Below are 27,944 nucleotides of genomic sequence, written 5' to 3' on the forward strand. Positions count from 1 at the left end.
TCAATGCTCTTCAATTTCTTAGTTTATTTGGCCCTTTTAATTTTGTTTGGTTTGAGTGTCATGGATGAGTTTTTTGTAGAATAAAGGCCCGTCTGGCGTATATACACAATTTCAATTCTGGTATCTAGTTTAGTTACATGGCGAATCCTTTCAAACGATTTAAATTTCTTCCAAGGCAATTAATTTTTCTACCAGATGATTTTATATTTTTTACTGTACTTAATTCCGTAACTATAATATGGGTAATATAAAAATACAAACATATGATTTATAAGTACTACTTGAAGCAATATTTTTAGATTTTAATTTCAATTTATACACAAATATGACCACAGTAGATTGATATATCAAAGGATGACTGATGGAATGAATGACACAACTTACTACAGATTTCTTTATAATATATCTGTCAATCTGACCAAGGAATTGTATATTTAAATTGTTATTATGTTTTTGACAGTACATAAAAAAAATTATAAAAAAATGCAAATAATAGAAAGCTATGTATAAAACGTAGTCCGTGAATATGCCTTCACTTCACAAAATATCTTGATATAATTTCCTGCTTATTTCCAAAACATACAAAGTTTGCCTCCTTAACAGCACCATTGCAGCACATCTGGTCGGCTGGATCATATGACAATTTACCACAACAGGATAAACCACTTGGTTCAGTAACTGTTCCGTTGCAACAGGTTTCATCCTGAGGAATGTATGTCTGATCTGCACAACAACCCAATCCTTCTGGTGAAAACAGTTTACCAAAACCACATGTTTCTAATGCTGGACTATACGCCTTGTCTGCGCAACATTTGTATTCTGGTTTAACATTCTGGTTTATCGATCCTTCACAACACTTCTCGGTAGTCGGATCATAAATATTATTTCCACAGCAATGACCATCCTTTACCGGGTACAGCGCATCAACGCAACATGTTTCGAGTATTGGATAAAAAGCTTGGTCTTTACAGCAAGAAGAGCCATTCTTAGAATGAACAACACCCTGACAGCAGACCGACAACTCTGGATTATAAGCTTGTGTACTACAGCATGACCATCCAGCAGGAGTAGATACTTCGCCATTACAGCAAGTCTGACGAATGGGGTTGTAATCATTGGATCCACATTTCACTACATGAAAATTACTTTGTGAGACTTGTATGGAACATCATTAATTCTGTTAAAGATAAAACACAATCATAATAAAATGTGTAAAGGACTACTTATTTTGTTATCAATTAAAAAAGTTTCACTGACCCCCCTTAAAAAATTTCTTTAACAATCAAAAAGTTAACTTTTGTACGGAGGAAGATCGGTTTGGATGATTATTCATAATACCTCAATAAAAAAAATTATGAGGTAGAAATTGTAAGTGGTATCGGTTTCTTTAACAATACCGATTAAATTATTCTTAACGAGAAATATTGCATAAAATCTTTTTAGAGATGAGATTTTTACACCAAAGAGTTCTTACATTTAAAAAGCTAAAATGATTGATAGTAGTATTTAGATTTCTATCATGACTGTCTCATTTTGATAACAATGATTACACAAAATGTGTTGAATATCATGTAAAGAAAATATTTACTTTACGAAAACTACTATTATACCAGACCAGAGTTCAAATAATCAAGTGATTATTTTTTTTACTTTAAAACTATTTTTTTTAAATGTGATAATTTTGGGAAATTGATATAACAAGATGTTGTTTCCCTAGGTATAGTTTTCTTCCTTGTTAAAAAACATATATTGGCAATAATTCAAATGGAGGCGTTTTTAAACTTCTTTTGTAGAGTTACTGTTGCCAATTAGTTGAAAGGAAATAGTCACTACTTTTTCTCTCTCAAGTTTCAAATAAATATTACCTTTAAAAAAACCATTAACAAATTGCATCTCGTCTCTCGTACTTGCATTTCATTTCGGTTCAAGTTTACAGTTATCAATAAGACAAGATGTACGTTTATAATCTTCTCGCTTTCTCTTCCCTCTCCAAATCACCTTTCTATAACGAACTTGAACTTATTAATACGAGGTTGGGAAATATGGTAAATATGCTTAACTGTGGATGACAATTTACTATGTTTTAAATTAAGTTGACTTACTTTTCCTGTATTTACGTAGAGCTCCAGGAACAATTTTAAATTCCGAGCAGATCATAATCTCCAAAAAATCAATTTCTTTCCCATTCTAACATCTACACACATTTCTTTAATATTAAAAAAAATAATTATATATAATGTTAAATTACAATTTATTTACATGTTTTTAACCTAAAATTCACATCTGCATCATGTAATTGCTGTCAACAAATTATCATATCAAAGTGATTTTATAGAATTATTTCAATTTGTTTTAACTTTCACACAATGAAAGTTTTGTTCAGTTTTGGTAAAAGTTTAATTATGCTAGGGAAACCACAAAATCATAAATCATTTCGTCGTACAAGTGAGAGGTTTGTCGCTATAAAACCAGGTTCAATCCACCATTTTCTACATTTAAAAATGCCTGTACCAAGTCAGGAATATGACAGTGTTCTTGTCCATTCGTATTTGATGTGTTTTGTCGTTTGATTTTGCCATGTGATTTAGCAGACAGCTGTTCTGTTAGATATTTCCCAGTCTGAAAGAGGAAAACAGATTATTTACAGAAGAAATATTTTTTTGTACTTTTAAAGGAAATGAATTTGACGCAGTGCATCTCGTTTTCAAACGAAAATATAATTACTTCTCATACAAAACGGGTTTCTTGATTCGAACTCTCCAGGAACTGGTCATTGGTTGAACAGAAACTCATTCATCTAGATATGAGCGTAAGCAATAGCCGTCACTATCTAATCAAATTTTAAAAAGAATAGATACTCGGTGCATTTTTGTGGTATGTCGAAAATAGAATGACCATATCATGGCTAAAAAAGACAAACAAATTACAACATTGAAAACTAAAAACTGAACAACACAAAGCCAAAACTTGGAGTTTTTGCAGGTGTCCCGGAAGAGTAAACAGAATCTACTCCACATGTGGCACCCGTTGTGTTGCTCATGTAAACGCACACGCGGAAATAAGTATAATTAGTCACATTATGGAAAAGGATACGGGATTGTGGTTACGTCATAAGTAACATATCTGCTATCATCTTTGAAACAAATATTCCCTAAAAGTCAACTTATAACTTTCGATCCCTTTCGTCGATTTGTTTGTGAAACAGGTCGCTGTAATACATAAAATAAGAGAGACGAAAGATACCAGAGGGACAGTGAAACTCATAGATCGAAAATAAACTGACAACGGTTAAATATGAAAATAACAAACAGACAAATAATACTGCACATGACACAACATTGAAAACTAAAGACTAAGCAACACGAACCCCACCAAAAACTAGGGGTGATGAATTTGAAATGCCACATATGTGAAACAAGTTATCTGAACGCAAGGTGGAGCAAATGTCAATAGTTATTAAAGGTTCTATATTTCCCTAGCGTCTATAAGTGATTTTGTGAAGAAGTGGTAAGAGATAGTACAGTATATTGATTGCGTTTGATAAAGAAAAGGAGTTCCATGGTGCCGGCTGCGGTGTTGACCTTTTTATCAGTTTCATTACATTGTACGTTTATAAAACCTTCAAATGATTGTAGAATTAATTTGGGGTGTTCATTAATTTATTCCTCCAATTGTTCATTTTTCTTCATCTATCGTCGTATTGAATATAATAAAACTTTGTCTGTTAATTTTCATAAGCCTCATGTAAAAACTTATCTATTAAATGTAATTCATTTAAGACATTATTCAAACTCTTGTATACATATTTTCCCCCAAGTAGTGTACTGGAATCGAAGTATTTCCTCATAGTCCTGTGAAGGATTAAAATAGGTGGTTTGATCAACGGATATGGAGTAAGCAATCTTAAAAGTAATTGCCTGTAGGAATGTTATTGTACAGACTTATATACATTTCCTTCCTTAGTTACACTATCATCTATTAGTCATTTGGATGTCATTGCACGATCATATATTTATCTATAACTACAAATACAGTGCTATAAACGTAGCATACATCTCCCAGTTTATAATTTATTCGAGAGCTGGTATTTTCTATCATGATTTCTTGAGAGGTTTACTGCTTACAAGTCATATAATAAACCAGGAAGTTCTAATGGTCAATTTGGGGTCATCCCTTGGAAAACGGTACAGCCGCCATCACGAGTTGTTTGGCCGGAAATTTCTATTTCTGAAATTAATTCTTACATATTTTAATTTTTAAATATAAAAAAGAAGATGTGGTATGATTGCCAATGAGACAACTATCCACAAAAGACCAAAATGACACTACATTATCAATTAAAGGTCACCGTACGGCCTTCAACAATGAGCAAAGCCCATACCGCATAGTCAGCTATAAAAGGCCCCGATAAGGCAATGTAAAACAATTCAAACGAGAAAACTAACGGCCTTATTTAAGTAAAAAAATGAACGAAAAACAAATATGTAACACATAAACAAACGACAACCACTGAATTACAGGCTCCTGACTTGGGACAGGCACATACTTAAATAATGTGGCGGGGTTAAACATGTTAGCGGGATCCCAACCCTCCCCCTAACCTGGGACAGTGGTATAAACCCTGTATATATATATGCTAGCTTGCCTATGGGAAATTTTTTAATTGTTTGTATAAACATTGAATGACAAAAATATGTGAAGTATAAAATTTTCTGACGTCAGACAAGCGAAGCAATTGTTCCTTTTAATTATAACACGATGATGACTGCTGTACCAATATTTGGTTAGTTTATTTATTATGTTATTTAGTTCACGCATCACTGTAAAAATAACGGAATTGGATGACACTGTCATACAAAGTGAGAGGTTTAGCGCTATAAATCAGGTTAAATCCACCATTTCCTAAATTTGAAAATGCCTGTACCAAGTCAGGAAAATGAACATTGTTGTCCATTCGTTTTTGATGTGTTTTGTAATTTGAATTTTGCCATAATTAGATTCTTCCCGATTTGATTTTTTGAGTTCAGTATTTTTGTTATTTTAATTTTCATCTATACAGTGTATAAAACATGCGGTTGTACTGTCCCTGTTGTATCTTTTGACCTCTTTTGTACTATCAAATGTGTTTTTTTGACTTCTTTGTCAATATACAATCAACTAGATGTCAGATTAACTACAGCAATATTTTTGTTAGATTAGTTATAGGATCCTTATAGGTTTTTTTTATTTTCAAGTCATTTGTGCTTCTTGTCTGTGACTTATGTATACACAGTTTTGTCTGCTGGATCGCAATTGTTGTCGAATTTATCTTATATGTCTGTTTGAGTTGCTCATCTAATTTCGCATCGAACTATTCACAAAGTTGATTCCGCTATCTTTAAACTAGATCTAACACACATTTCTTCAGAAAAAGCATGTACCAAGCCAGGAATATAGCAATTGTTTTTCAATCGTTCTGTTGGTTGATAAAGTTTGATTTTGTCGTTTTTGTAGACTTTGCATTTGGAATTGGTATTTGTGTTAACATTTTTTCCTTCGGATCTTTTAAGTTTAGCCAATTGTAATTACTATTTTACAATTCTTTCTTATCTTTTCTTACTATTAAAATACTGGGAGGTTCGAGCGCTCATAACCATGTTCAACTCCGCCACATTCTTGATGAGCCTAATTCAAGTCAGGAGAATGTTTTTTTCAGTGATTGTAATTGGTTCATGTCTATAATATGTGCTTCAGCTTGTGCCCATTCAAACGATATCAACCCAACAGATTTTGTATGTACATGTCCCTAGACTGAAGCCTGTAAATCAGTGGTTGTTGTGTGTTGCTGTATATCATATTTGTTTTTCATTCATTATTTTTAACATAAATAAAGGCGTTAGTTTTTCGTTTAAAATAATTTACATTTTTCATTTCGTGGCCTCTTATAACTGACTATGTGGTATGGACTTTGCCCATTTTTGAAGGCCTCACGGTGACCATTAGTTGTTAATGTCTGTGTAATTTGGTCTCTTGTTGAGAGTTGTCTCAACGGCAATCATACCACATCTTCATATTTTCATATTTTTACGTAAGTGGTTTTGATGTAATTTGTTGGAATTGCGTCATGGCGTTTTTTTATAGCTTTCATTTTTTGCCGCCGCACGGTTCTTTCCAATTGATTACATTTACTTGATTTGGTTTCTGGTGAATAGTTTTCTCATTGGTAATCACACTACGTCTCCTAATTTGTAACAAGCTTAATAGATATATTAAGATGTAGTATGATGCCAATGGAAAAACTCTCCAACCAAGTCACAATATGTAAAAGTATACTATGATTGGTTTTCAACACGGAATTTGGCTCACACCGGATTTAAACACTTAAGGGCCCCAAAAAAATGAAAAAAAGTGTAATAAAATTGAAAATGAAAATGGAGAATGTGTCAAAGAAACATCAACCCGACCATAGAACAGACAACAGTAGAAAGTCACAAATAGGTCTTGTCTTGAATGGTTTTACACTCGTAATTTTAGGGCCCTTTATAGCTTGTTGTTCGGTGTGAGCCAAGGCTCCGTGTTGAAGGCCGTACTTTAACCTATAATGGTTTACTTTTTAAAATTGTTATTTGGATGGAGAGTTGTCTAATTGGCACTCACACCACATCTTCCTATATCTATCTTCAATGTAGCGAAAAATTCCCGCACCCGCAGGCGTCCTTCAGCTGGCCCCTAAACAAATATATATACTAGCTCAGTGATAATGAACGCCATACAAAACTCCAAATTATACACAAGAAACTAAAATTAAAAATAATACAAGACTAACAAATGCCAGAGGCTCCTGACTTGGGACAGGCGCAAAAATCCCCATTTAAACAGGAAAACCAACGGTATACTATATATAAAAAAAAACAGAAACGAGAAACACATCAACAAACGGCACTACTAAACACCAAGTTCTTGAATCTGCAACAAAAACTGTTTAGACAAATAATTTATTGAATGATATATCATAATGTATGTATAACAGATTATTTTTCGCTACATTCTCTAAGATTTGATTATAGTGTTGCATGTTCCTTTCCAACGTACAATGATTGGTTTGAATAGTTCTATATGTTTTTTTAACAGACACATTTAACATGAATTCTGCCACGTACAAAAAAATTAAATTAGATTAAATGCATATTTCCTTTCCAATATCTATACAACACTATACAAAAACGCATCCTCATTTGATTCGTTACAAATCAACAGTAATTTATTATCTCTATTATAGTGTACGGGGACTGGATTGTTCAAACCGTCCGATTCAGTAAGTAAGACCTTACTGACTGTCCCATTGTGTTTTATCATTATCAGGTGGTTAGAATTTCTCCCGACAACAAACAGGTTGTGCTCACTGTCAGCTGATATCCCTTGAGTATCGAAAGGAAATTTGTCAGTAAATGTCCAAATGTATTTTCCTGTCATACTGCAACAATAGATTTCATTATTGTAATAGTCGGTACAATATATCCTGTCTTTTGTTGTAGTTATACAGAAAACATTTCCCGTATCAATAAACTTACATTCTGTACACATGGTGTATAATCGATTCCCTGACGTATCAAACTTCACGATTCCTTCGTTAACGACTAATGCATAAATTATTTCATTTTCATATGAAATTCCTAAACACCTCCGTTCGAAGGTTATTTTTGTGTCAACCCTGTTGTTTTCGATATCCATTATCATCATATGATTACCATATGTAACTGCTATGCGATTATTGTCTATAACTGTCAAATCGAACAATTTCCCAGGTACTGGTATGTCTCGGATATGCCTTCCATCTTCATTATACTCCATTATTTCGCTATACACGTAGCTATGGACATTTGCAATTAATAACTGTCCGTTTTGTAAAACTGTACAAGCACAAACATTTTTTTTTCGATTGAGTTTGAACTTTTGTCGCAACTGTAGCCTTGTACGATTAAAAGATTGATCCGCAGCTGTTTGTACCATCTGAGCTTGGCCAACCTTTGCATCCTTGAATGACAAACTCATGGTTTTTTCATCAACTTTAATCTTTCCAAAGTTATCAACATCATTTACTAATGAAATAAGTTTCGGATGTATTTCAACACCGAACTTGTATTCCTTTATTGTGGTAGTCACCAATTTGACGGTTTGTACCTCGTTCTGGATTAATTTGTTGAGCTGAAGAGTTCTGAGAAATACCTTTATGTTAGATCCGATATGTTTCAGTTTGGATGTTTGTTCTCGGAGTCCCTGCATTTTCTTATCCATTTTATTCACCTGATTCAGGACTTCTGTATATTTTGATTTACAATTTCCATATTGCTCTGACAACTCATCTAACATTTTTTTTTCAATTTCATCCAACTTTTTGTTTATTTTAAATCGCATTTCCCGAATTGATTTCTTGACAGTCTGTTCTTGCAGTTCAATACTACGCTCAGCTGCATTGCAACTGTTGTTGAAATGTTTAATTGCATCTAAAGCATTGCCTATTGAATCATCTAAATCTTCAAATGCTGTAGATCTCTTTGCATTTTTTGCTGCTTCGTGTATAGAAATGACAAAAGCATTACAATGTTTGTGTTGTGAGGGCAAGCAGTCAACACAAATAGCAACGTCGTGTGTTTTACAATAAAGGTAAAACACTTTTTCATGTTTATCACATTTGATATTGACACGATCATTTTCTATTTCATGAAAGTCGTCAATTGGTATTAATTTGTGATCTCTAGTGACATTCCGGTATTTGTGAACCTGCTCGCAGTCATGACAAAAACCTTCCATGCAATTGTAGCACCATTCTTGTGCATTTCCATGTTTGTCGGTACGACCACAGGGTCCGCAAAGAATATCTGATGACATACTTTTTTACCTAAAACAATATTACCAGTATTAACATAAGCCAGGTAAATTAGTTCAAATGATGACTTTCTATCAACTATTAATCACAGAATTCAGATTTATGCCACATCTTTATTCAAAATATTAACTTCATTGCGGAATACTTTATTGTGACAACATTATCTGGATGATTTCAAGTGTAATATAAGTTGGGTATTTAACTCATACAAAAGATAAAGAACCAAAACGTGATAGTTATACCACCTTTTGAAAGATGATAATAACATCGACAGATATGTAAATTAAAGCGTTTGTAAAATTAAAGCTATATAACACGAAAGTATTTTCTTCCTTATTTGTGGATTCATATATTATAAGAGTTAGGTTCCAATTTGCAATGAAAACACGATAAATCATTAATAGGAAAAAGGCAACTTTGATAACGCGTGATGTGTTAATAATGCATTCATCCCGTCCCGCTTGCGTCATGAAGTTCAAACATATTTGTTTATTAAATACCTACTTATATTCAAGTGGTCCATATTTATGCGTATTATGCATTCGATCGTATCATATGTAAAAAAAAAAATTAAAAATTAAAAAGCAACCATATCGAAATTTGAATCACTTTTGTATTATTGTATGAAAAGTATAAAACATAAAGAAATAATGAATAAAAAAGAATGTTTTTGGAAATGTTAAATGACACAAGACCGCTTGACATTTTTTGAAATTCAACCACACACCATTGCTTAAAAGATCTAAGATTAATTGATAAAAAACACTCATCAGTTTATTCTATACCATTATAATTGTTTGAATCAGTATCGTGAAAATACCTTTTACAATTAATTGTATAGATTTCCAGATTAAATATTCCTTACTAAAATACTTCACTGTTTGTGATGTCCTGTTTTGTATGTCGTCAATGGAAGATATTCGTTATTATTTTGTGGTTTACATGTGATTATGAACATTATATTACGTATTTGTTCGTTTCTCTGTGATGAGTATTCTTGCGTTTGTTTGTGCTGTATTCCTGTCACGTAGTGTTGTAATTTTAGCGATATTTTTTAACATTGCCATATAAGCAGCAGATTTGGTTTGCCATTAAACCAGGTTCTACCCACCATTTTTGTTTTCAAATGTACTGTATCAAGTCAGAAATATGGCATTTGTTATAAAAAATTGTTGCACTTCAGTTTTCTGTTGTTCCTAGGGTTTCCTCTTAAAGGAGATGTTTTTCCCTTGGGTTTAACATGTAGCACGGATTTTTTCTTCTCTCAATTGATTTATGACTTTTGAACAGCGGTATACTTTTGATTGGACTTTTGATTCTGCCTTTTGAGTTTGGATTTTCCTTTTTGAATTTTCCTCGGAGTTCAGTATTTTTGTGTTTTTACTTTATACCACTGTTTTCTTTTCTTATAAGGGAGAATCCGTATCTATATTACAACTAATAACATTCTTGAATCAGCAGATAAAAATCTAAAAACACTGTCTCGACTATGCCTTTTTTAATCTAGCGCCACTGATTAGTCTCATGGAGACGAAACGAGCGCCTTGCGTACCCGATGTTATGTTAGGTATCTATGATGAGTTGCGTTTCAGTTAAAGAAGAGGCGAAAAATATCCATCGAACATTCAAAACTCCTAAAAGTCGTAGAGAAATTTACAATATCATGGTGGAAAGGAAATATAAAGAAAAGGCAAAAATATACAAAACACTACAAATACTAAGCATCACAAACAGTCAAACCTATCGATGATCTCTTACGTCAAATAAGTGAGAAGGTGCAAGAAAGAGCGGTGCAATATACCTAAATGATATTCAAACTCAAAAGTGGTCATGAAAATTCAATCGTGTTCAAAACAAAACAACAAAAAACCGCACAGAAAAGTATAACACTAAAGTTACCAATCTGTTTTAACAAGATACCTATTTCTAAAATGAGTGTCTCTTTCATTATGCTCGAAGCTAACAAACACAATATATAAAAAAGAAGATGTGGCATGATTGCCAATGAGACAACAAACCACAAAAGACCAAAAGTGACACAAACATTAACAACTATAGGTCACCGTACGGCCTTCACAAGAACACTCAACACAAAGTAAAAGTAGCCCAAACTGTAAACGGTCATAATATATATGCAAATAAATCTCGGAATATGTATCGAAAGTACTAACTGTATATGAAGAATTGTGAGCAGTGTTAGAAAGAGATGAACATTCTTAAAGCTACTATTATGCCAATAAACCAAAAAATACTATCGTACCACCATTATCATCCCCTGTCAAAATGTTTGGAGTCTTTGCGACTTACATGAGTAGGTAAATATCAATACTAGATCAAATAGCGAAGGTAGAATGATTATTCGTACACGTTCTTATCTTTTTCTAAATGAAAACTGTTTAAGTGATTTCTTCACCAAAATAATAACATATTTTGACATGTACAAATATTAAACATTGTTATAATAATTTAAATCTATTATGCGCATGTGTTTTGTACAATGCAAACGCTTAGTGTAACCTATTGATTACTAATTAGGTTGATTTTCATGTATAGAGTTAGATGGTTTTAAAGTTTGGAAATATATTGAAAACTAATTGTTGATCAAAGGTAAAATATGGTTTTTATTTTTAACAGGATCCCTTAGCCTGTTCAGTTAACGACCAATGTAGTTGTAAACAGGAAATATTTAAGAAGAATTTACACGTTTATATGTGTTAAAAATGAATGATATTATCATATTATCACTTCAATAGTTTTACTTACCGACTTTAACAAACAAACATTTGACTCCTTACAGTGTAATAGTTTGATAAAACGTAGCATTTAAAGTAATAGTATACGTTAAGGTGCAGGCATACGAATTAAACCCCCCCAAAAAAAGAGCCGGTGTCGCTCACCTTGGTCTATGTGAATATTAAAAAAGGACGCAGATGGATTCATGACAAAACAGTGTTTTGGTGATGATATGTTTGTACATTTTACTTTACTGAACATTCTTGCTGCTTACAATTATCTCTATCTATAATAAACTTGGCCCAGTAGTTTCAGAGGAGAAGATTTTTGTAAAAGATTACTAAGATTTACGAAAAATTGTTTGAAATTGACTTTAAAGGGCAATTACTCATACAGGGGTCAACTGACCATTTCGGTCATGTTGACTTACTTGTAGATCTTACTTTGCCGACATTTATTGCTATTTACAGTTTATCTCTATCTATTATAATATTCAAGATTATAACCAAAAACAACAAAATTTCCCTCAAATTACAAATTCAGGGGCAGCAACCCAACAACACAGATTGTCCGATTCCTCTGAAAATTTCAGGGCAGGTAGATCTTGACGTGATAAACAATTTTACTACATATTAGATTTGCTTTAAATGCTTTGGTTTTTGAGTTATAAGCCTAAAACTGAATTTTAGCTCGATGTTCTATTTTAAGCCATCGCGGCCATCTTGATTGGTTGGCCGGGTCACACCACACCTTTTTTAATCTAGATACCCCAATGATGATTGTGGCCAAGTTTGGTTTAATTTGGCCCAGTAGTTTCAGAGGAGAAGATTTTTGTAAAAGATTACAAAGATTTACGAAAAATGGTTAAAAATTGACTATAAAGAGCAATAACTCCTAAAGGGGTCAACTGACCATTACGGTCAAGTTGACTAATTTGTAGATCTTACTTTGCTTAATATTATTGCTGTTTACAGTTTATCTCTATCTGTAATAATATTCAAGATAATAACCAAAAACAGCAAAATTTCCTTAAAATCACTAATTCAGGGGAAGTAACCCAACAACAGGTTGTCTTATTCATCTGCAATTTCAGGGCCGATAGATCTTGACCTCATATTAAATTTTACTTCATGTCAGATTTGCTCTAAATGCTTTAGTTTTCGAGTTATAAGCCAAAAACTGCATTTTACCCCTATGTTCTATTTATAGCCATGGCGGCCATCTTGGTTGGTTGGCCGGGTCACGCCACACATTTTTCAAACTAGATACCCCAATGATGATTGTGGCCAAGTTTGGTTTAATTTGGTCCAGTAGTTTTTTTAGAGGAGAAGATTTTTGTAAAAGTTAACGACGACGGACGACGGACGACGGACGCAAAGTGATGGGCCAGGTGAGCTAAAAAGCTGTCTTTGGTATATGTGATTAGACATGCATCGGGGTCGATTTGAGATTTTCCCAGATATGTCCATTCATTGCCAGACGTTCGTCAGTCTTAATCATTTTCGAAAACACCTCCCAATTTGAAACTATTTGACAAAATAATCATTCGTCTTCAAACATCTGCACATCTAAATATGACATGGTCGTTATGTCTAAATCTTATATCTTCTAATGAATTTGGTGGTAATATTTGCGTTCATCCTTTCCAGAAAGTACAAAATCAACACAAACTAAATTTCATTTCATTTATTGAAATTTCCCTATACCAAGTCAGGATTATGGCAGTTGTGTCAATTAATTTTGCCATGTGATTAGGGTCTTTCCGTTTGAATTTTCCTCGGAGTTCAGTATTTTTGTGAATTTACTTTTTTGAATACATTCGGAATAATATGGGAATGCGATTCCACACTATATTTCAATATATGTTCGCATTATTAAATAAACATCAGTGATTTATTTTAAATTGGTATCATCTAATCTAATAAATAAACATAACACAATTTAAGCCGTTGTAGCCATAAAACTGAATTTGTATCTTACCTTTAGTTGTCACCTAGACCTAATATTCCTTAAGTTTCTATGAATTTTCGTAAGTCGGATAATATCACTCATTTGACGACATTCATTTTATGATATAGGATGAATGAATTAATATTCATATAATATCATGTGAACAGGACCTTGTTGACATAAAATAGTTTTTTGTTGTTGATAGTAAAAATAACTTTAATTTAACTTATATTCTTACAATATAATGTTTAAAGATTTAAATAGGTTTCAATAGAGCATGAAACAGAAACACGGTTTTATTTTGTTTGACAAAAACATCAATAATAGAGTAGTATCGTCTACAAACCGGATTACTTTCAAACGAATGAGTCACATAAATAATTCTTACTGTTCTTACTTAACAAAAGGGACTGTATGTTGACAACTCTCCATCCAAGTCAAACTTTATAAAAGTAAACCATTATAATTCAGGGTACGGGTTTCTTCTGCTCACATCAAACAGCAAGCTAAAAAGGACCACAAATTATTACTTATGTAAAACCCTTTAAATTGGAAAACCAACGGTCTAATCTATTTTAAAAAAACGAGAAACACTTATGAAAGCTTACAAAAATTTGAACTTTTCGAAAAACTATGGATTTTCTTATCCCAGGCATAGATTACCTTAGCCGTTAGACGAAACGCGTATATGGCGTACTGAATTATAATCCTGGTACCTATATATATATATATATATATATCAACAAATGAAAACTACTTAACATCAGATTCCTGACAGGTGCAAGCAATTGCAGCGGGATTAAATTTTTCAGTGGTACAGAACCTTCTCTCTTATCTGAAACTATAGTGTAACATCACAACATAGAAAGAAACAGAATGGCTTAACTCAATAAAAAAACGTAGTTTCACAAATAAGCATAAACTGAACAAATACATTTGATTTACGATACAAAGTAAATAAAAAGTTAATAAAAGTAAGGGTTTACAAATTAAAGTTAAAGTAATATACCGCTGTGTAATGCTAAACAATTTCAGAAAAAAAACATCAACTTTGACAGGTGCCGTAAGTATAATGTAAATACAGTATAAAAGAAGCAAGGAGACAATTTTGACGTTAAAAGTACGAAGAAGTAAAATTAATAGTAATTCAAAACAATCAAAGCTGGTGTATAGACTAAATACAAGTTAACATTAAATAACAAATAGTATCAACAGGTCAAATTAACAAGAAAGTACGATTTGAGAGTACTCGCAGTAAACATTTTACTATGTGAAGATGACTGAATTTATGCAATAATAATTACTAAATAATTAATATTATAATTAATTCATAGGATTAATTGCCATCATACAATATTAAAAATAATACTCATAATGTGCCGAGGTGTAAGAAAAAATAAGTACAACATGGATATATGCAATCCTTGAAACTAGGTCATTTGACAATATAAAGATTTCTTACTTTATCCTCTGAATACTGAAAAACATATATAACAAATGATGTTTACAAGGAATGAAGTCCATTCGAGGAGAACACATATTTGTCATACTAGTATTTAGTATGAACATATTCATACAACATTATAAAGAAATGCTTCTCCCTTGACTTGGCTACAAATCAGCAATACATTCTTATCTTTATTATAGTCCAGAGGGATTGGTTTTTCAATTCCCTCAGAGTTTGTTAGTAACGTTTTGCCAACTTCCCGTCAAATTAAATTATCATAAGGATTTCAGAATTCCTAACCACAACAAACAGATTTTGATTTTTGTACACCGTCGAGAGACTGGTCAGTGAATGTCCAGATATCTTCACCGGTTATACTACAGCAGTATACTAAGCTATTGTCACTGTCCGTACAATAAATTCTGTCTTTTTTTGTGCATATATAGTTAACACATGGGTCAGCATATTTTCCACTAATTGTACGAAGTCGGCTACCTGATATATCTATCTCCACTATACCTTCTTTTACGACTAATATGTAAATTTTTCAATTCTGATATGAAATTCCCGAACAGGCCCATTTGAAAGGTACCTTTGGAAGAACTTTGAATTTTATGTTTAATATTTCAACATATTTTCTATATGAAACTGCAATACGGTCGCAGTCTATAACTATCAAATCAAACGAATGTCACGAATGTACCTTCCGTTTTCATTATACTTCATGATGACGTTGTTTCCATCATAATCGGCAAACAACACATTAGCATTTGGTAAAATCGAACATCCGCAAACATTCATCTCATTCTTTTTTCCTTTGATTTTGAACTTTCGTCGCAATTGAAGCACTGGAAAATTGAAAGGGATCATTTGAGCTTGGTCAGCCTTTGCGTGTTTGTATGTTAACCTGGTGGTGTTTTCCGTAACTTTATTTTTTTCCAAAAATATTGATATTCTCTAGAAAATGATATGATTCCCGGGTGCATTCTTACCTCTAAAGCATAATTCTGGATCAAACTCGTCATTGCTTTGGCAGTTTGAATCTCTTCATGGATCAATTTGTTGATCTGACGAGTTCCAAGAAATATCTGTAAATCGGACCCCACACTCTGCAGCTGTGAGGTTTTTTGTTGTAGTAGTTTGATTTTTATATCTATTTCATTCAAATTTTTCAGAATTTTTCCATATTTTGATTTGCATTTTTCATACCAACTGGATAACTCATCAAACAGGGTGTTTCTCAAGTTCATCCAAATGTTTGTTTACGTTAAAACGAATGTTACTTATCTTTTTTCTAATAGAGTGTTCTTCTAATTCAATATTTTGTACCGCCTCATAGCGATTATTGATGAAATATTCCATGTTAACTAATGCGACATCGATTGAATCAACCACATCCTCAAAGGCTGTTGACTGTTTTGCATTTTTCGTTGCCTCATCAAATGACATAACGACATCAGAACATTTTTTGTGTTGTGAGGAAAAGCAATCTCTGCATATAGGTTCATCATGCATTTTGCAGTAAAGATCAAAGTTTTTGTCATGTTGATCACATACTAAGTTAACAGGTACATCTCTAATGTAACGATACTGGTCGACTGATATCAGTGTGTGGTCTGCATTCACCTCCATTGACCTACGAGCAAGTTCGCATTTAACACATACACCGTTCTCACAATATGTGCACCATTTCTGTGCAATGGTACGTAAGTTCTAAGGACTACAAGGTCCGCAAAAAATGCTAAATAACATACTGTATAACCTAAAACAAATTGCTTAGTATTAAAATCATTTTTATAACATCTACATGTAATTTTCGTTTTGAATTTTCCTCGGAGTTCATTTTTTTTTAATTTTACTTTATAAAATCCGTTATCTTGTTGTTCGTTTTAAAATTCCTGTGAGAATAAATATTCAATACATATATTTGAACTTATGAAACCTTTTTTGTAGCAAACGCTGTGTTATTATAAAACATGATGATAAGCTTAGCAGATTTTTCTTCGGATATGTTCTGATATTGTTTTAGTTGCCTTATTAAAAAAATATATGTTTCTTTTTTTGGGAATGAAAAAATGTTATATATTTTCAAATAACAAACGACCTACACAAACCACAATGTATAGCAAAATCATTGTTAGACTTTTGACTCTAGTTGGAATAAATTCATAACTACCAGTTCTTTAGAGTGATAGAATGCCAAATAAATCAAAACGTTGACAAGAATAGCAAGGCATTTTTAGTGTCTAAAGGATCATATCAAAAGATGTTATGAAAATGACTAATGATCTACTCTTTAGGTTTCTTATTGTACTATATCATTCCGACATTTTATTAATTTAGCCCTGTACTAATGAGCAATTCCATGTTTCAATAAAAAGTCAAATAACAAAAATACTGAACTCCGAGGAAACGGAAAGTCTCTTATTAAATGGCAAATCAAAAGATAGAACACATCAAACGAATTGACAACAACTGTCATATACCTGAATTGATACAGACAATTTCTTATGTAGAAAATGGTGGATTGAAACCTGGTTTTATATAGCGCAAAAACTCTCACTTGTTTGACAGTCGCATCAACGTCTATTATATTGACAACGATGTGTTAACACAACAGTTGTTAATAACTGTGTCATTTTGGTCGCTTGTGGAAAGTTGTTTCATTGGCATTCATACCACATCTTCTTTTTAATATAGAATAAGTAAAATGGTCCAAAATAGGGGTACAGCAGTCATCACCGTGTCACAATCCCAATCAGAACAAAACAAACAAATATTTAACAAAGAAGCATATATCAAATTTAACAACCACGTTCATCGCCTATTACTTATTTTTGTATTTTATTTATGTATGCTTAATCATCGCAGAAAGATTGAAATATGTTAAGTCCTGTAATTGAATGGCTAGATTTACATATACTCTGGTGTAGAGTTGCGTGTTTGACGTGATGTCAGAATGTACACGTCACACAGGTAGAAATATACAATAATTTTGTCGTTCAAAGCATGCAAAAAAGACCCAACAATAACATAGAGGCTAACATGTAATACGTTGTTCGACTTTGCCATTTTTATGTGCTGATTTAGGTTGTTTTACATATTCGTTTTCATTCTGTAGTTAGTTAGTTATATATCATTTTTATAAATTTACTGTTTGCAAAAGTATAAATTTTTCTAAATACTAAGGATTTTCTTATTCCATGCGGAGAACATAAGCCGTATGATATGAACATCAAGCACAATCCCGATTTTCTTTTTATCTTAAGTAGCGGCCAAAGTGTTTCTATAGCATTTATGTCTGGAAATTGCACACAGTCATCATATTTAACATGCTTAAGGAGTCATATCTTCAAAAAATGTAAAGAAAAGTATATTTGTGTCTTAATAGTATTATCACAAGTATTTTTATTTGAAATTTGTAACTTTTTTGGCCCGATTTGAAACACATAAACAATTTAGGGCCAATTTTGACCCTTCGTGAACCTTCTCCACTATAGTAAATATTTTGACTATAGTTTGAGATATCGAAAGACCTGGTGTAATAATTTTAGGTAATACATAAACATGAATTAACATTTAAATAGAGGCAACAGTTGTATACCGCTGTTCAAAACTCGTAAATCCATGGACAAAAAACAAAATCGGGGTAACGAACTAAAACCAACGGAAACGCATTAAATATAAGAGGAGAACAACGACACGACACTGAAATGTAACACACACAGAAACGGACCAAGCATCAGAAAAAATCCCACAAGAATAACAAATATAACATCAAAACCCAACACATGAATTTTGGATAGACGTGTGCCGTGACACGTCTTATCGCAATGTGAATTTACACTAAAATATAAGAGAAAACAAACGAAGCAACGCTAAAATGTAACACACACAGAAACGAACAATAATATAACAATGGCCATCTTCCTGACTTGGCACAGGACATTTTTAATGGGAAGAAAATGGTGGGTTGAACCTGGTTTTGTGGCATGCCAAACCTCGCACTTTAATGGCAATGTTAAATATAACATTGAAATGACAACATAATATAACAGAACTACAATACAAAATAAATAGGAGAACATAATTTAGACAAAGATATTTCAAATTAAATGAAAAGTGAAGATAATGAAAACAAAAAAGAAGTGTATTTCAAGCGCTTAACCGGATACATTTTATCAGAAACAAAAACAGTTTCAAAAGACGAAGTTCAATTTTTTTCCAAAACCAGGAAGTAAAAATTGGTAAACAGAAACCGTTGTTAAGATAAATAAGCTATAACAATCTGTATACAAATAGACAACAATATTGTGAAATTAAAGAAAAACAACAAAATCAACTCGTTTGGTCAATTTGTATTCTAATGAAAAATAATTACCTGATATTCTTAAAGACTTCTGCCGTAGATAGATCTAATATGAAACTACTTTGTTTTTTAATTGTTTTCATGGACCATGAATTTGTTTTAATGTTATTCACAGTTTCTCTCTTGCTATTAGTGTATTCGAAATAATTTTTATTGTCCATTCAGTACACTTCAACTTTGGTTGTCAACAAAACGAACTAAATATCAGACAAAATCCGATGAGAATAACAAATATAACATCAAAACTAAATACATATATTTGGGATAGAAAGTGCGGTGACACGTCTTATAGCAATGCGAATTAACACTCAAATATAAGAGGAAACAAATGACACAACAGAAACACAACGTTAAAACGTAACACAAACAGAAAAGAATTATAATATAACAATGGCCATTTTCCTGACTTGGAACAAGACTTTCTTTTAAAAGAATTTCAATTTACAATTTATATGTTGTACCTGATCTTATGTGGGTAATGTAAACCTACAATTATATGATTTATGAATACTTCTTGACGAAATATTTTTAAGTTTTAATTTATACACAAATGTGACCCCAGTAGATTGATCAATGAAATTATGACTGATGGAATGGATGACACCACTTACCACCGAGTCCATTATAATTTTTCTGTCAATCTGATGAAAAACTAATATGAATTTTATTTGAGAAATAACTTAGTGAGATACACATTTTTTTAATACGTAATGAATAAATAGATATATCAAAAGGTCAAAACACATAAAAAACGAATGGACAAGAACTGTCATACTCCTGACTTGGTACAGGCATTTTCAAATGTAAAAAATGGTGGATTAAACCTGGTTTTATAGCGCTAAACCTCTCACTTATACAACAGTCGCATCAACTTTAATAATATTGATCAACCTTATTGGTCTCATTGACTGAACTGCTCGATTCTACGTCATACTGGTATTGTAAAGATAATAATCTGACTTATCCATCTATTTTGATCCCCAAATATTGTGCTGAATATGCAGTATATCATACAGAATGTTAAGATACTTAATGAGCAATTTGATAACCCAAAAAATGATATATAAAGGCAACAGTAGTATACCGCTGTTCAAAACTCATAAATTACAAAAAACAAAATCGGGGTAACAAACTAACACCGAGGGAACGCATGAAATGTAAGAAAAGAACAACGACACAACACTGAAATGTAACACACACCGAAACGGATCAAGCATCAGACAAAAATTGTATTGGTATTTGTATGTTCTTCAAAAACATCGGATGATGATAAATAAGTATGACTTCATTTAAACATTGCCAATTCATTGAATGAAAATACTAGTAGCCAAACAAAGAGTCGCATAATTCGTCCTTTTGTTGATATTTAGTCAAGTGTCTGTGCCATGTCTATATATCAAACAAACTTAAACACAATGTTTGTTTCCTGTATAATAATGTGAAAAGGGGTCAAATGCAAAAAAAAATTATCATCATCTTCAAGTACATTTGTTGTGTACAAAGTATTTGAATTATTATGAATAATATAAACAACTTCAGTGTCAACAAAAAAGATATACTAGTTTATTCATAGCTGCCTCAAACATTTAGATATCTACATGTTAATCAAATAGATATAGGAAGATGTGGTGTGAGTGCCAATGAGACAACTCTCCATCCAAATAACAATTTAAAAATTAAACCATTATAGGTTAAAGTACGGCCTTCAACACGGAGCCTTGGCTCACACCGAACAACAAGCTATAAAGGGCCCCAAAATTACTAGTGTAAAACCATTCAAACGGGAAAACCAACGGTCTAATCTATATAAACAAAACGAGAAACGAGAAACACGTATATATTACATAAACAAACGACAACTACTGAACATCAGATGCATGTTACTAGAATTAATTTGAAAAAGTATCCTTTTCAGTCTGCTATTATCCGTCAAAATTGTATGTAAATTCCAGATTTCCAGATAAATATAATTGTTCAAATAACAAAATTAAAAAAAAACTGTTTCTTTAATAATGTGTTTTAACATCAATTTAGATTTATACGGTTTTAGTATAAATCATATATTTGCAAAACAGACTGGAAAGTCTTAGGCTTTGCAACAAATAGTAAATAATTGATATTACTAAAGGGAAATAATAGAAATCTATGGTAAAACGTATTTTGATATAATTTCCTGCGTATTTCCGAAACATACAAAGTTTGCACCCTTAATGGCACCATTGCAGCACGTCTGGTCGGCTGGATCATATGAAAATTTACCACAACACGATGAACCTCTTGGTTCAGTAACTGTGCCGTTGCAACAGGTTTCATCCTGAGGGATGTATGTCTGGTCTCCACAACAACTCAATCCTTCTGGTGAAAACAGTTTACCAAAACAACATGTTTCTAATGCTGGACTATACGCCTTGTCTGCGCAACATTTGTATTCTGGTTCTACATTCTGGTTTATCGATCCTTCACAACACTTCTCGGTAGTCAGATCATAAATATTATTTCCACAGCAAGGACCATTCCTTACCGGGTACAGCGCATCAATGCAACATGTTTCTAATATTGGATAATAAGCCTGATCTTTACAGCATGAAGAGCCATTCTTGGAATGAACAACACCCTGACAGCAGACAGACAACTCTGGATTATAAGCTTGTGTACTGCAGCATGACCATCCAGCAGGAGTAGATACTACGCCATTACAGCAAGTCTGACGAATGGGGTTGTAATCATTGGATCTACATTTCACTACAAGAAAAATGCTATGTGAGATTAATATGGAACATTAGTATTTCTGTTAAAGATAAAAACATAATCGCAACAAAATATGTAAAGGACTACTTATTTTATTTTCCATTACACCAAAAAAAAAGTCCTTTCATTTGAAAAGCTAAAATGCTTGATAACAGTATTTAGATTTCCATCATGACTGTCTGATTACACAAATTGTGTTGAACATCCTTCAAAGAATATATCTACTTTACAAAAAATCATTATATACCAGACATTTTCCTGGAATGTGGTAGTCATTATGAGTTCAAATAATATAGTGATTTTTTTTTACACTTTAAAACTGAAATGTGTAATTAGACAGTCAATGTGGAAATCTAAACACTGCTTTCAAGCATTTTAGCTTTTCAAATGAAAGGAAGTTTAAAACTGAAAGTTTTAAAAATGTGACAATTTTAGAAAATTGTTCTGACATAAAACCATGCAAGATGTTATTTCGTCTTAGTATAGTAGCTTTGTTTTCGTTGTCCTTGATAAAAATCATATTAGCATTATCTCCAATGGAAACGTGTTAATAAGCTTTTATTATCGAGTATTTGTCTCAACTATCGCCAAATTAAACCCTTGAAGAACTGCATCTGGTCACTAAATAACTGTTCTTTCATTTAATTTCGGCTTTTACAGGTATTTAGAAACAAGATAGGCTTTTACAGGTATTTTTAGAAACAAGATATTAAAAATAAGATGTGGTAAGACTGTCAATGCGAGAACTCTCCACAAGAGAACAAAATGACACAGAAATTAAAAACTATAGGTGACCGTACGGCCTTCAACAATGCCGATACCGCAATCAGTAATAAAGCCCCCGAAATAGCAATGTAAAACAATTAAAAGGAGAAATAGAACGGCCTTATTTATTTACAAAAAAATGAACGAAAAACAAACATGTAACACATAAACAAACGACAACCACTGAATTACAGGTTTCTGACTTGGGACAAGCACATACATTGAGAATTTGGCGGGGTTAAACATGATAGCGGGATCTCAACCCTCCTCCTAACCTTGGACAGTAGTGTAACAACATAAGAGCGAATGTACGTTTAACCCTCTCTCTTTTCCCCATCACAAATTAACATTCTATAATCAGATTTGAAAAAGGCGTTGGAAATAAGACAAATTTGCTTAACTGTGATAACTTCTTTTCTGGTGGGATTTTTTACTAATTTGACTTACTTTTCTTGTACACACGTAAGGCTCCAGGAATTACGGTAAATTCCGAGAAAATTATAATCACCATAAAAATATATTTCTTTTCCATTCTACTATCTACACATATTACTTTATTCTTTAAAGAAATAACAATATATATAATTACAAATTATAATTTATTTACATGTTTTTCCTTTAAAAGTCACATTTGCATAATGTTATCGTAGTCAACAAATTATCATATTATCATAAAGTGATTTTATGGCGTATTTTAAAAACATATTGCAAACTATTTTAACTTATGTACAATGAAAGTTTTGTTCAGTATTACCAAAGTTATTTGATACAAAAGTTACATATACAAATATAAAAACCACAATATCATGAATAATTTTTTTTTGGTATAATTTTTCAAAAGTCAATCCCCAAACAGTTTTAACGTTGTAATTTAAAATATTTTAATTATGAAAACAGATCAACGCATGAACAAAGTACACAACCTTTAAATGGAAATATCGCCAAACGTTACATGCAAGGAAAAAGTGGTTAATTAACTGTTTAAACATTTTGATGGCCTAATTTTCATACTTTACAGGAATAGTAAGTTTTGAATGTGAAAAATAATATTGATTATTACAACGAAGTAATGTAATATATGCAGTGGAATTAAATCACATTTAATGCAGAACGCAGTATGTTGACAGTTGGACAACATATATATATATATATATATTTTTTTACACAATTTCTAATTCAAACAGTCTATTGATATTGAATATATATATATATATATATATTGTGTACTAAAGAAATATTGACACCGAATGTTTGTGGCACAACATCCTGTCCACAAGTTAACAATTTTTTTTCTTTCTGTGACGTATTAAATTTATATTAGGATCCATTTTGTTACATCTTGTGATCAATTTTATTTGGCAATCGCCAATGGCAGTCAGCAGGGTTAAAGAACATCAGTTGTTCGACCTGTTAGTCAAATGCGTTTTGTTTAAATATACTTTTTCACTCTTTTGGTCTTTTGGAAAATGTTGTTTGTGCTGTTTTTAGACCCTTCTACAACGAAATTTGTTTGACATGCACACGTATAAAAACTGCGGTTTTTATCCAACGCAGTCATAGGTTTGAACGTAGTTTTCAATTTAGACTTGTTTATATTTTTTGTTTGGGCATGTATCATATTTTCCCTCCGGTTTATATGATCCGTTCATCCTATATATTGACTCTTAAAATTCAAGAGTTATTCTAAAAATGAGGGTACTTTTTATGTGGCCTTCCAAATACCGTTTCGATCCCTAACATCACTGAAGAGACATTTATTGTCGAAATCCGGATATGGTGTACTAAAGAAATATTGACACCGAATGTTTGTGGCACAACATCCTGTCCACAAGTTAACAATTTTTTTTCTTTCTGTGACGTATTAAATTTATATTAGGATCCATTTTGTTACATCTTGTGATCAATTTTATTTGGCAATCGCCAATGGCAGTCAGCAGGGTTAAAGAACATCAGTTGTTCGACCTGTTAGTCAAATGCGTTTTGTTTAAATATACTTTTTCACTCTTTTGGTCTTTTGGAAAATGTTGTTTGTGCTGTTTTTAGACCCTTCTACAACGAAATTTGTTTGACATGCACACGTATAAAAACTGCGGTTTTTATCCAACGCAGTCATAGGTTTGAACGTAGTTTTCAATTTAGACTTGTTTATATTTTTTGTTTGGGCATGTATCATATTTTCCCTCCGGTTTATATGATCCGTTCATCCTATATATTGACTCTTAAAATTCAAGAGTTATTCTAAAAATGAGGGTACTTTTTATGTGGCCTTCCAAATACCGTTTCGATCCCTAACATCACTGAAGAGACATTTATTGTCGAAATCCGGATATGGTGTACTAAAGAAATATTGACACCGAATGTTTGTGGCACAACATCCTGTCCACAAGTTAACAATTTTTTTTCTTTCTGTGACGTATTAAATTTATATTAGGATCCATTTTGTTACATCTTGTGATCAATTTTATTTGGCAATCGCCAATGGCAGTCAGCAGGGTTAAAGAACATCAGTTGTTCGACCTGTTAGTCAAATGCGTTTTGTTTAAATATACTTTTTCACTCTTTTGGTCTTTTGGAAAATGTTGTTTGTGCTGTTTTTAGACCCTTCTACAACGAAATTTGTTTGACATGCACACGTATAAAAACTGCGGTTTTTATCCAACGCAGTCATAGGTTTGAACGTAGTTTTCAATTTAGACTTGTTTATATTTTTTGTTTGGGCATGTATCATATTTTCCCTCCGGTTTATATGATCCGTTCATCCTATATATTGACTCTTAAAATTCAAGAGTTATTCTAAAAATGAGGGTACTTTTTATGTGGCCTTCCAAATACCGTTTCGATCCCTAACATCACTGAAGAGACATTTATTGTCGAAATCCGGATATGGTGTACTAAAGAAATATTGACACCGAATGTTTGTGGCACAACATCCTGTCCACAAGTTAACAATTTTTTTTCTTTCTGTGACGTATTAAATTTATATTAGGATCCATTTTGTTACATCTTGTGATCAATTTTATTTGGCAATCGCCAATGGCAGTCAGCAGGGTTAAAGAACATCAGTTGTTCGACCTGTTAGTCAAATGCGTTTTGTTTAAATATACTTTTTCACTCTTTTGGTCTTTTGGAAAATGTTGTTTGTGCTGTTTTTAGACCCTTCTACAACGAAATTTGTTTGACATGCACACGTATAAAAACTGCGGTTTTTATCCAACGCAGTCATAGGTTTGAACGTAGTTTTCAATTTAGACTTGTTTATATTTTTTGTTTGGGCATGTATCATATTTTCCCTCCGGTTTATATGATCCGTTCATCCTATATATTGACTCTTAAAATTCAAGAGTTATTCTAAAAATGAGGGTACTTTTTATGTGGCCTTCCAAATACCGTTTCGATCCCTAACATCACTGAAGAGACATTTATTGTCGAAATCCGGATATGGTGTACTAAAGAAATATTGACACCGAATGTTTGTGGCACAACATCCTGTCCACAAGTTAACAATTTTTTTTCTTTCTGTGACGTATTAAATTTATATTAGGATCCATTTTGTTACATCTTGTGATCAATTTTATTTGGCAATCGCCAATGGCAGTCAGCAGGGTTAAAGAACATCAGTTGTTCGACCTGTTAGTCAAATGCGTTTTGTTTAAATATACTTTTTCACTCTTTTGGTCTTTTGGAAAATGTTGTTTGTGCTGTTTTTAGACCCTTCTACAACGAAATTTGTTTGACATGCACACGTATAAAAACTGCGGTTTTTATCCAACGCAGTCATAGGTTTGAACGTAGTTTTCAATTTAGACTTGTTTATATATATATATATATATATATATATATTCAATATCAATAGACTGTTTGAATTAGAAATTGTGTAAAAAAAAATTAAAAACCTGCTGACATGTTCCCTTCATATTCAAATTGTTCCATGGAAAATCGAAATATCAACAAATTACAAAGATACATATTCACATTATTTAATCGGATTTTACAGTGATTAAAACTACGCGGGCATCTCATTAAAGCTGGAGGCTTGAAATATCAAAGGGATATTTAAAATATAAATAAAGATAAAATTGACAACGCCATTGAAAAAAATTGAATAGAACAAAGAAAAACACTAGTATGCAAAAACTGCCATAGGAAACCCAGCGAGAAAATCAAACCCAACAAAAAATTATGCTTGATGTCATCTGTATATTGATTGAATGTGAATCGTATAATTATGAGATAACTGTACTGTATGTTGAGATTTAGAGGCGACCATCTGTAGTCTTTTTGTCGCAATTAGAGTTCACCTGTCGACATGAATCACAAAAATTACCGAACGACTTCTGCAAAGCTTCAGATTTCGAATTGTGGGTTAGAAGAATCCAGCCTTCTCGAGCGGGAGCGGAGCTTCGGTATGGACAGATAATAACACAAAAAGTCACATAAATCGTAAAACCACGTCCTGACTGAAAGTAAAAAGCAAAATCACAAAATTCTGATCTCCGAGGAAAATTCAAAACGACAAGTACCTTATCAAACGACAAAATTAAAAGCTCAAACACATCCAAAAAGTGGACAACAACTGTCAAAACTATTGTAAGTTATAGAAAGTTGACACGACATGTCTAGTAAAGCAAACCACGCCTCACAGTTCATTATTTATAGTTGTCTTTTGCCAAAACAATCCTGAACATTGAAAAAAAGAAATCACCGTTTCAATACCATCCCATTTGTCAAACCACAGCAGCAATTAAAATTAGATGTACAGGAAATAGACATCCTTCACATTAAAAGGCACATTTTCAGTCTTCAAATGAATATTTTTTCTATAAAACATTATACAGAAACACATATCCATCTTCTTGGTTACACACTAACAATAATTTCTTTTTCTGGTTGTAATGTATACAGACTGGATTGTTCAGACCGTCAGATTCAGTAAGTAAGGTCTTACTGTCCTTCCCATCGTATCGTATCATCATCAGATTGTTAGAATCTCTTCCTACAACAAACACGTTTTGACCACGGTCAACTGATATTCCTCTTGAGTAGACAAGAGATTCATCGGTGTACAT

At 32.3% G+C, this 27,944-nt stretch overlaps 2 protein-coding genes across 2 annotated transcripts; both read right to left on the reverse strand.

The window, feature by feature from the left end:
• Positions 1–196: 196 nt before the first annotated feature.
• On the reverse strand, positions 197–27,944 carry LOC134723121 (galaxin-2-like). Its single transcript, XM_063586762.1, has 3 exons — positions 27,744–27,944; positions 23,326–23,437; positions 197–1,131 (listed from the first exon to the last, which is right to left on the reverse strand). Exons 1-3 carry the CDS (start codon positions 27,942–27,944, stop codon positions 533–535), a joined length of 912 nt encoding a protein of 303 aa, XP_063442832.1. The 3' UTR covers positions 197–532.
• LOC134722202 (uncharacterized) lies at positions 6,959–13,715 on the reverse strand. Its single transcript, XM_063585795.1, has 2 exons — positions 13,580–13,715; positions 6,959–8,878 (listed from the first exon to the last, which is right to left on the reverse strand). The coding sequence occupies exon 2, from the start codon at positions 8,866–8,868 to the stop codon at positions 7,183–7,185; it is 1,686 nt and encodes a 561-aa protein (XP_063441865.1). The 5' UTR covers positions 8,869–8,878; positions 13,580–13,715; the 3' UTR covers positions 6,959–7,182.

Source organism: Mytilus trossulus, chromosome 6 (genome assembly GCF_036588685.1).
Source record: "Mytilus trossulus isolate FHL-02 chromosome 6, PNRI_Mtr1.1.1.hap1, whole genome shotgun sequence".
NCBI classification, from domain to species: Eukaryota; Metazoa; Mollusca; class Bivalvia; order Mytilida; family Mytilidae; genus Mytilus; species Mytilus trossulus.

Coding starts and splice junctions, on each gene's coding strand:
- LOC134722202 (XM_063585795.1), bottom strand. CDS start 8,868: ATGTCATCAGATATTCTTTGCGGACCCTGTGGTCGTACCGACAAACAT.
- LOC134723121 (XM_063586762.1), bottom strand. CDS start 27,944: ATGTACACCGATGAATCTCTTGTCTACTCAAGAGGAATATCAGTTGAC. Junction 23,438..27,743: donor AGAAAAAGAAATTATTGTTA/GTGTGTAACCAA, acceptor ATTTCTTTAAAG/AATAAAGTAATATGTGTAGA. Junction 1,132..23,325: donor CTTACGTGTGTACAAGAAAA/GTAAGTCAAATT, acceptor ATTTTCATGTAG/TGAAATGTGGATCCAATGAT.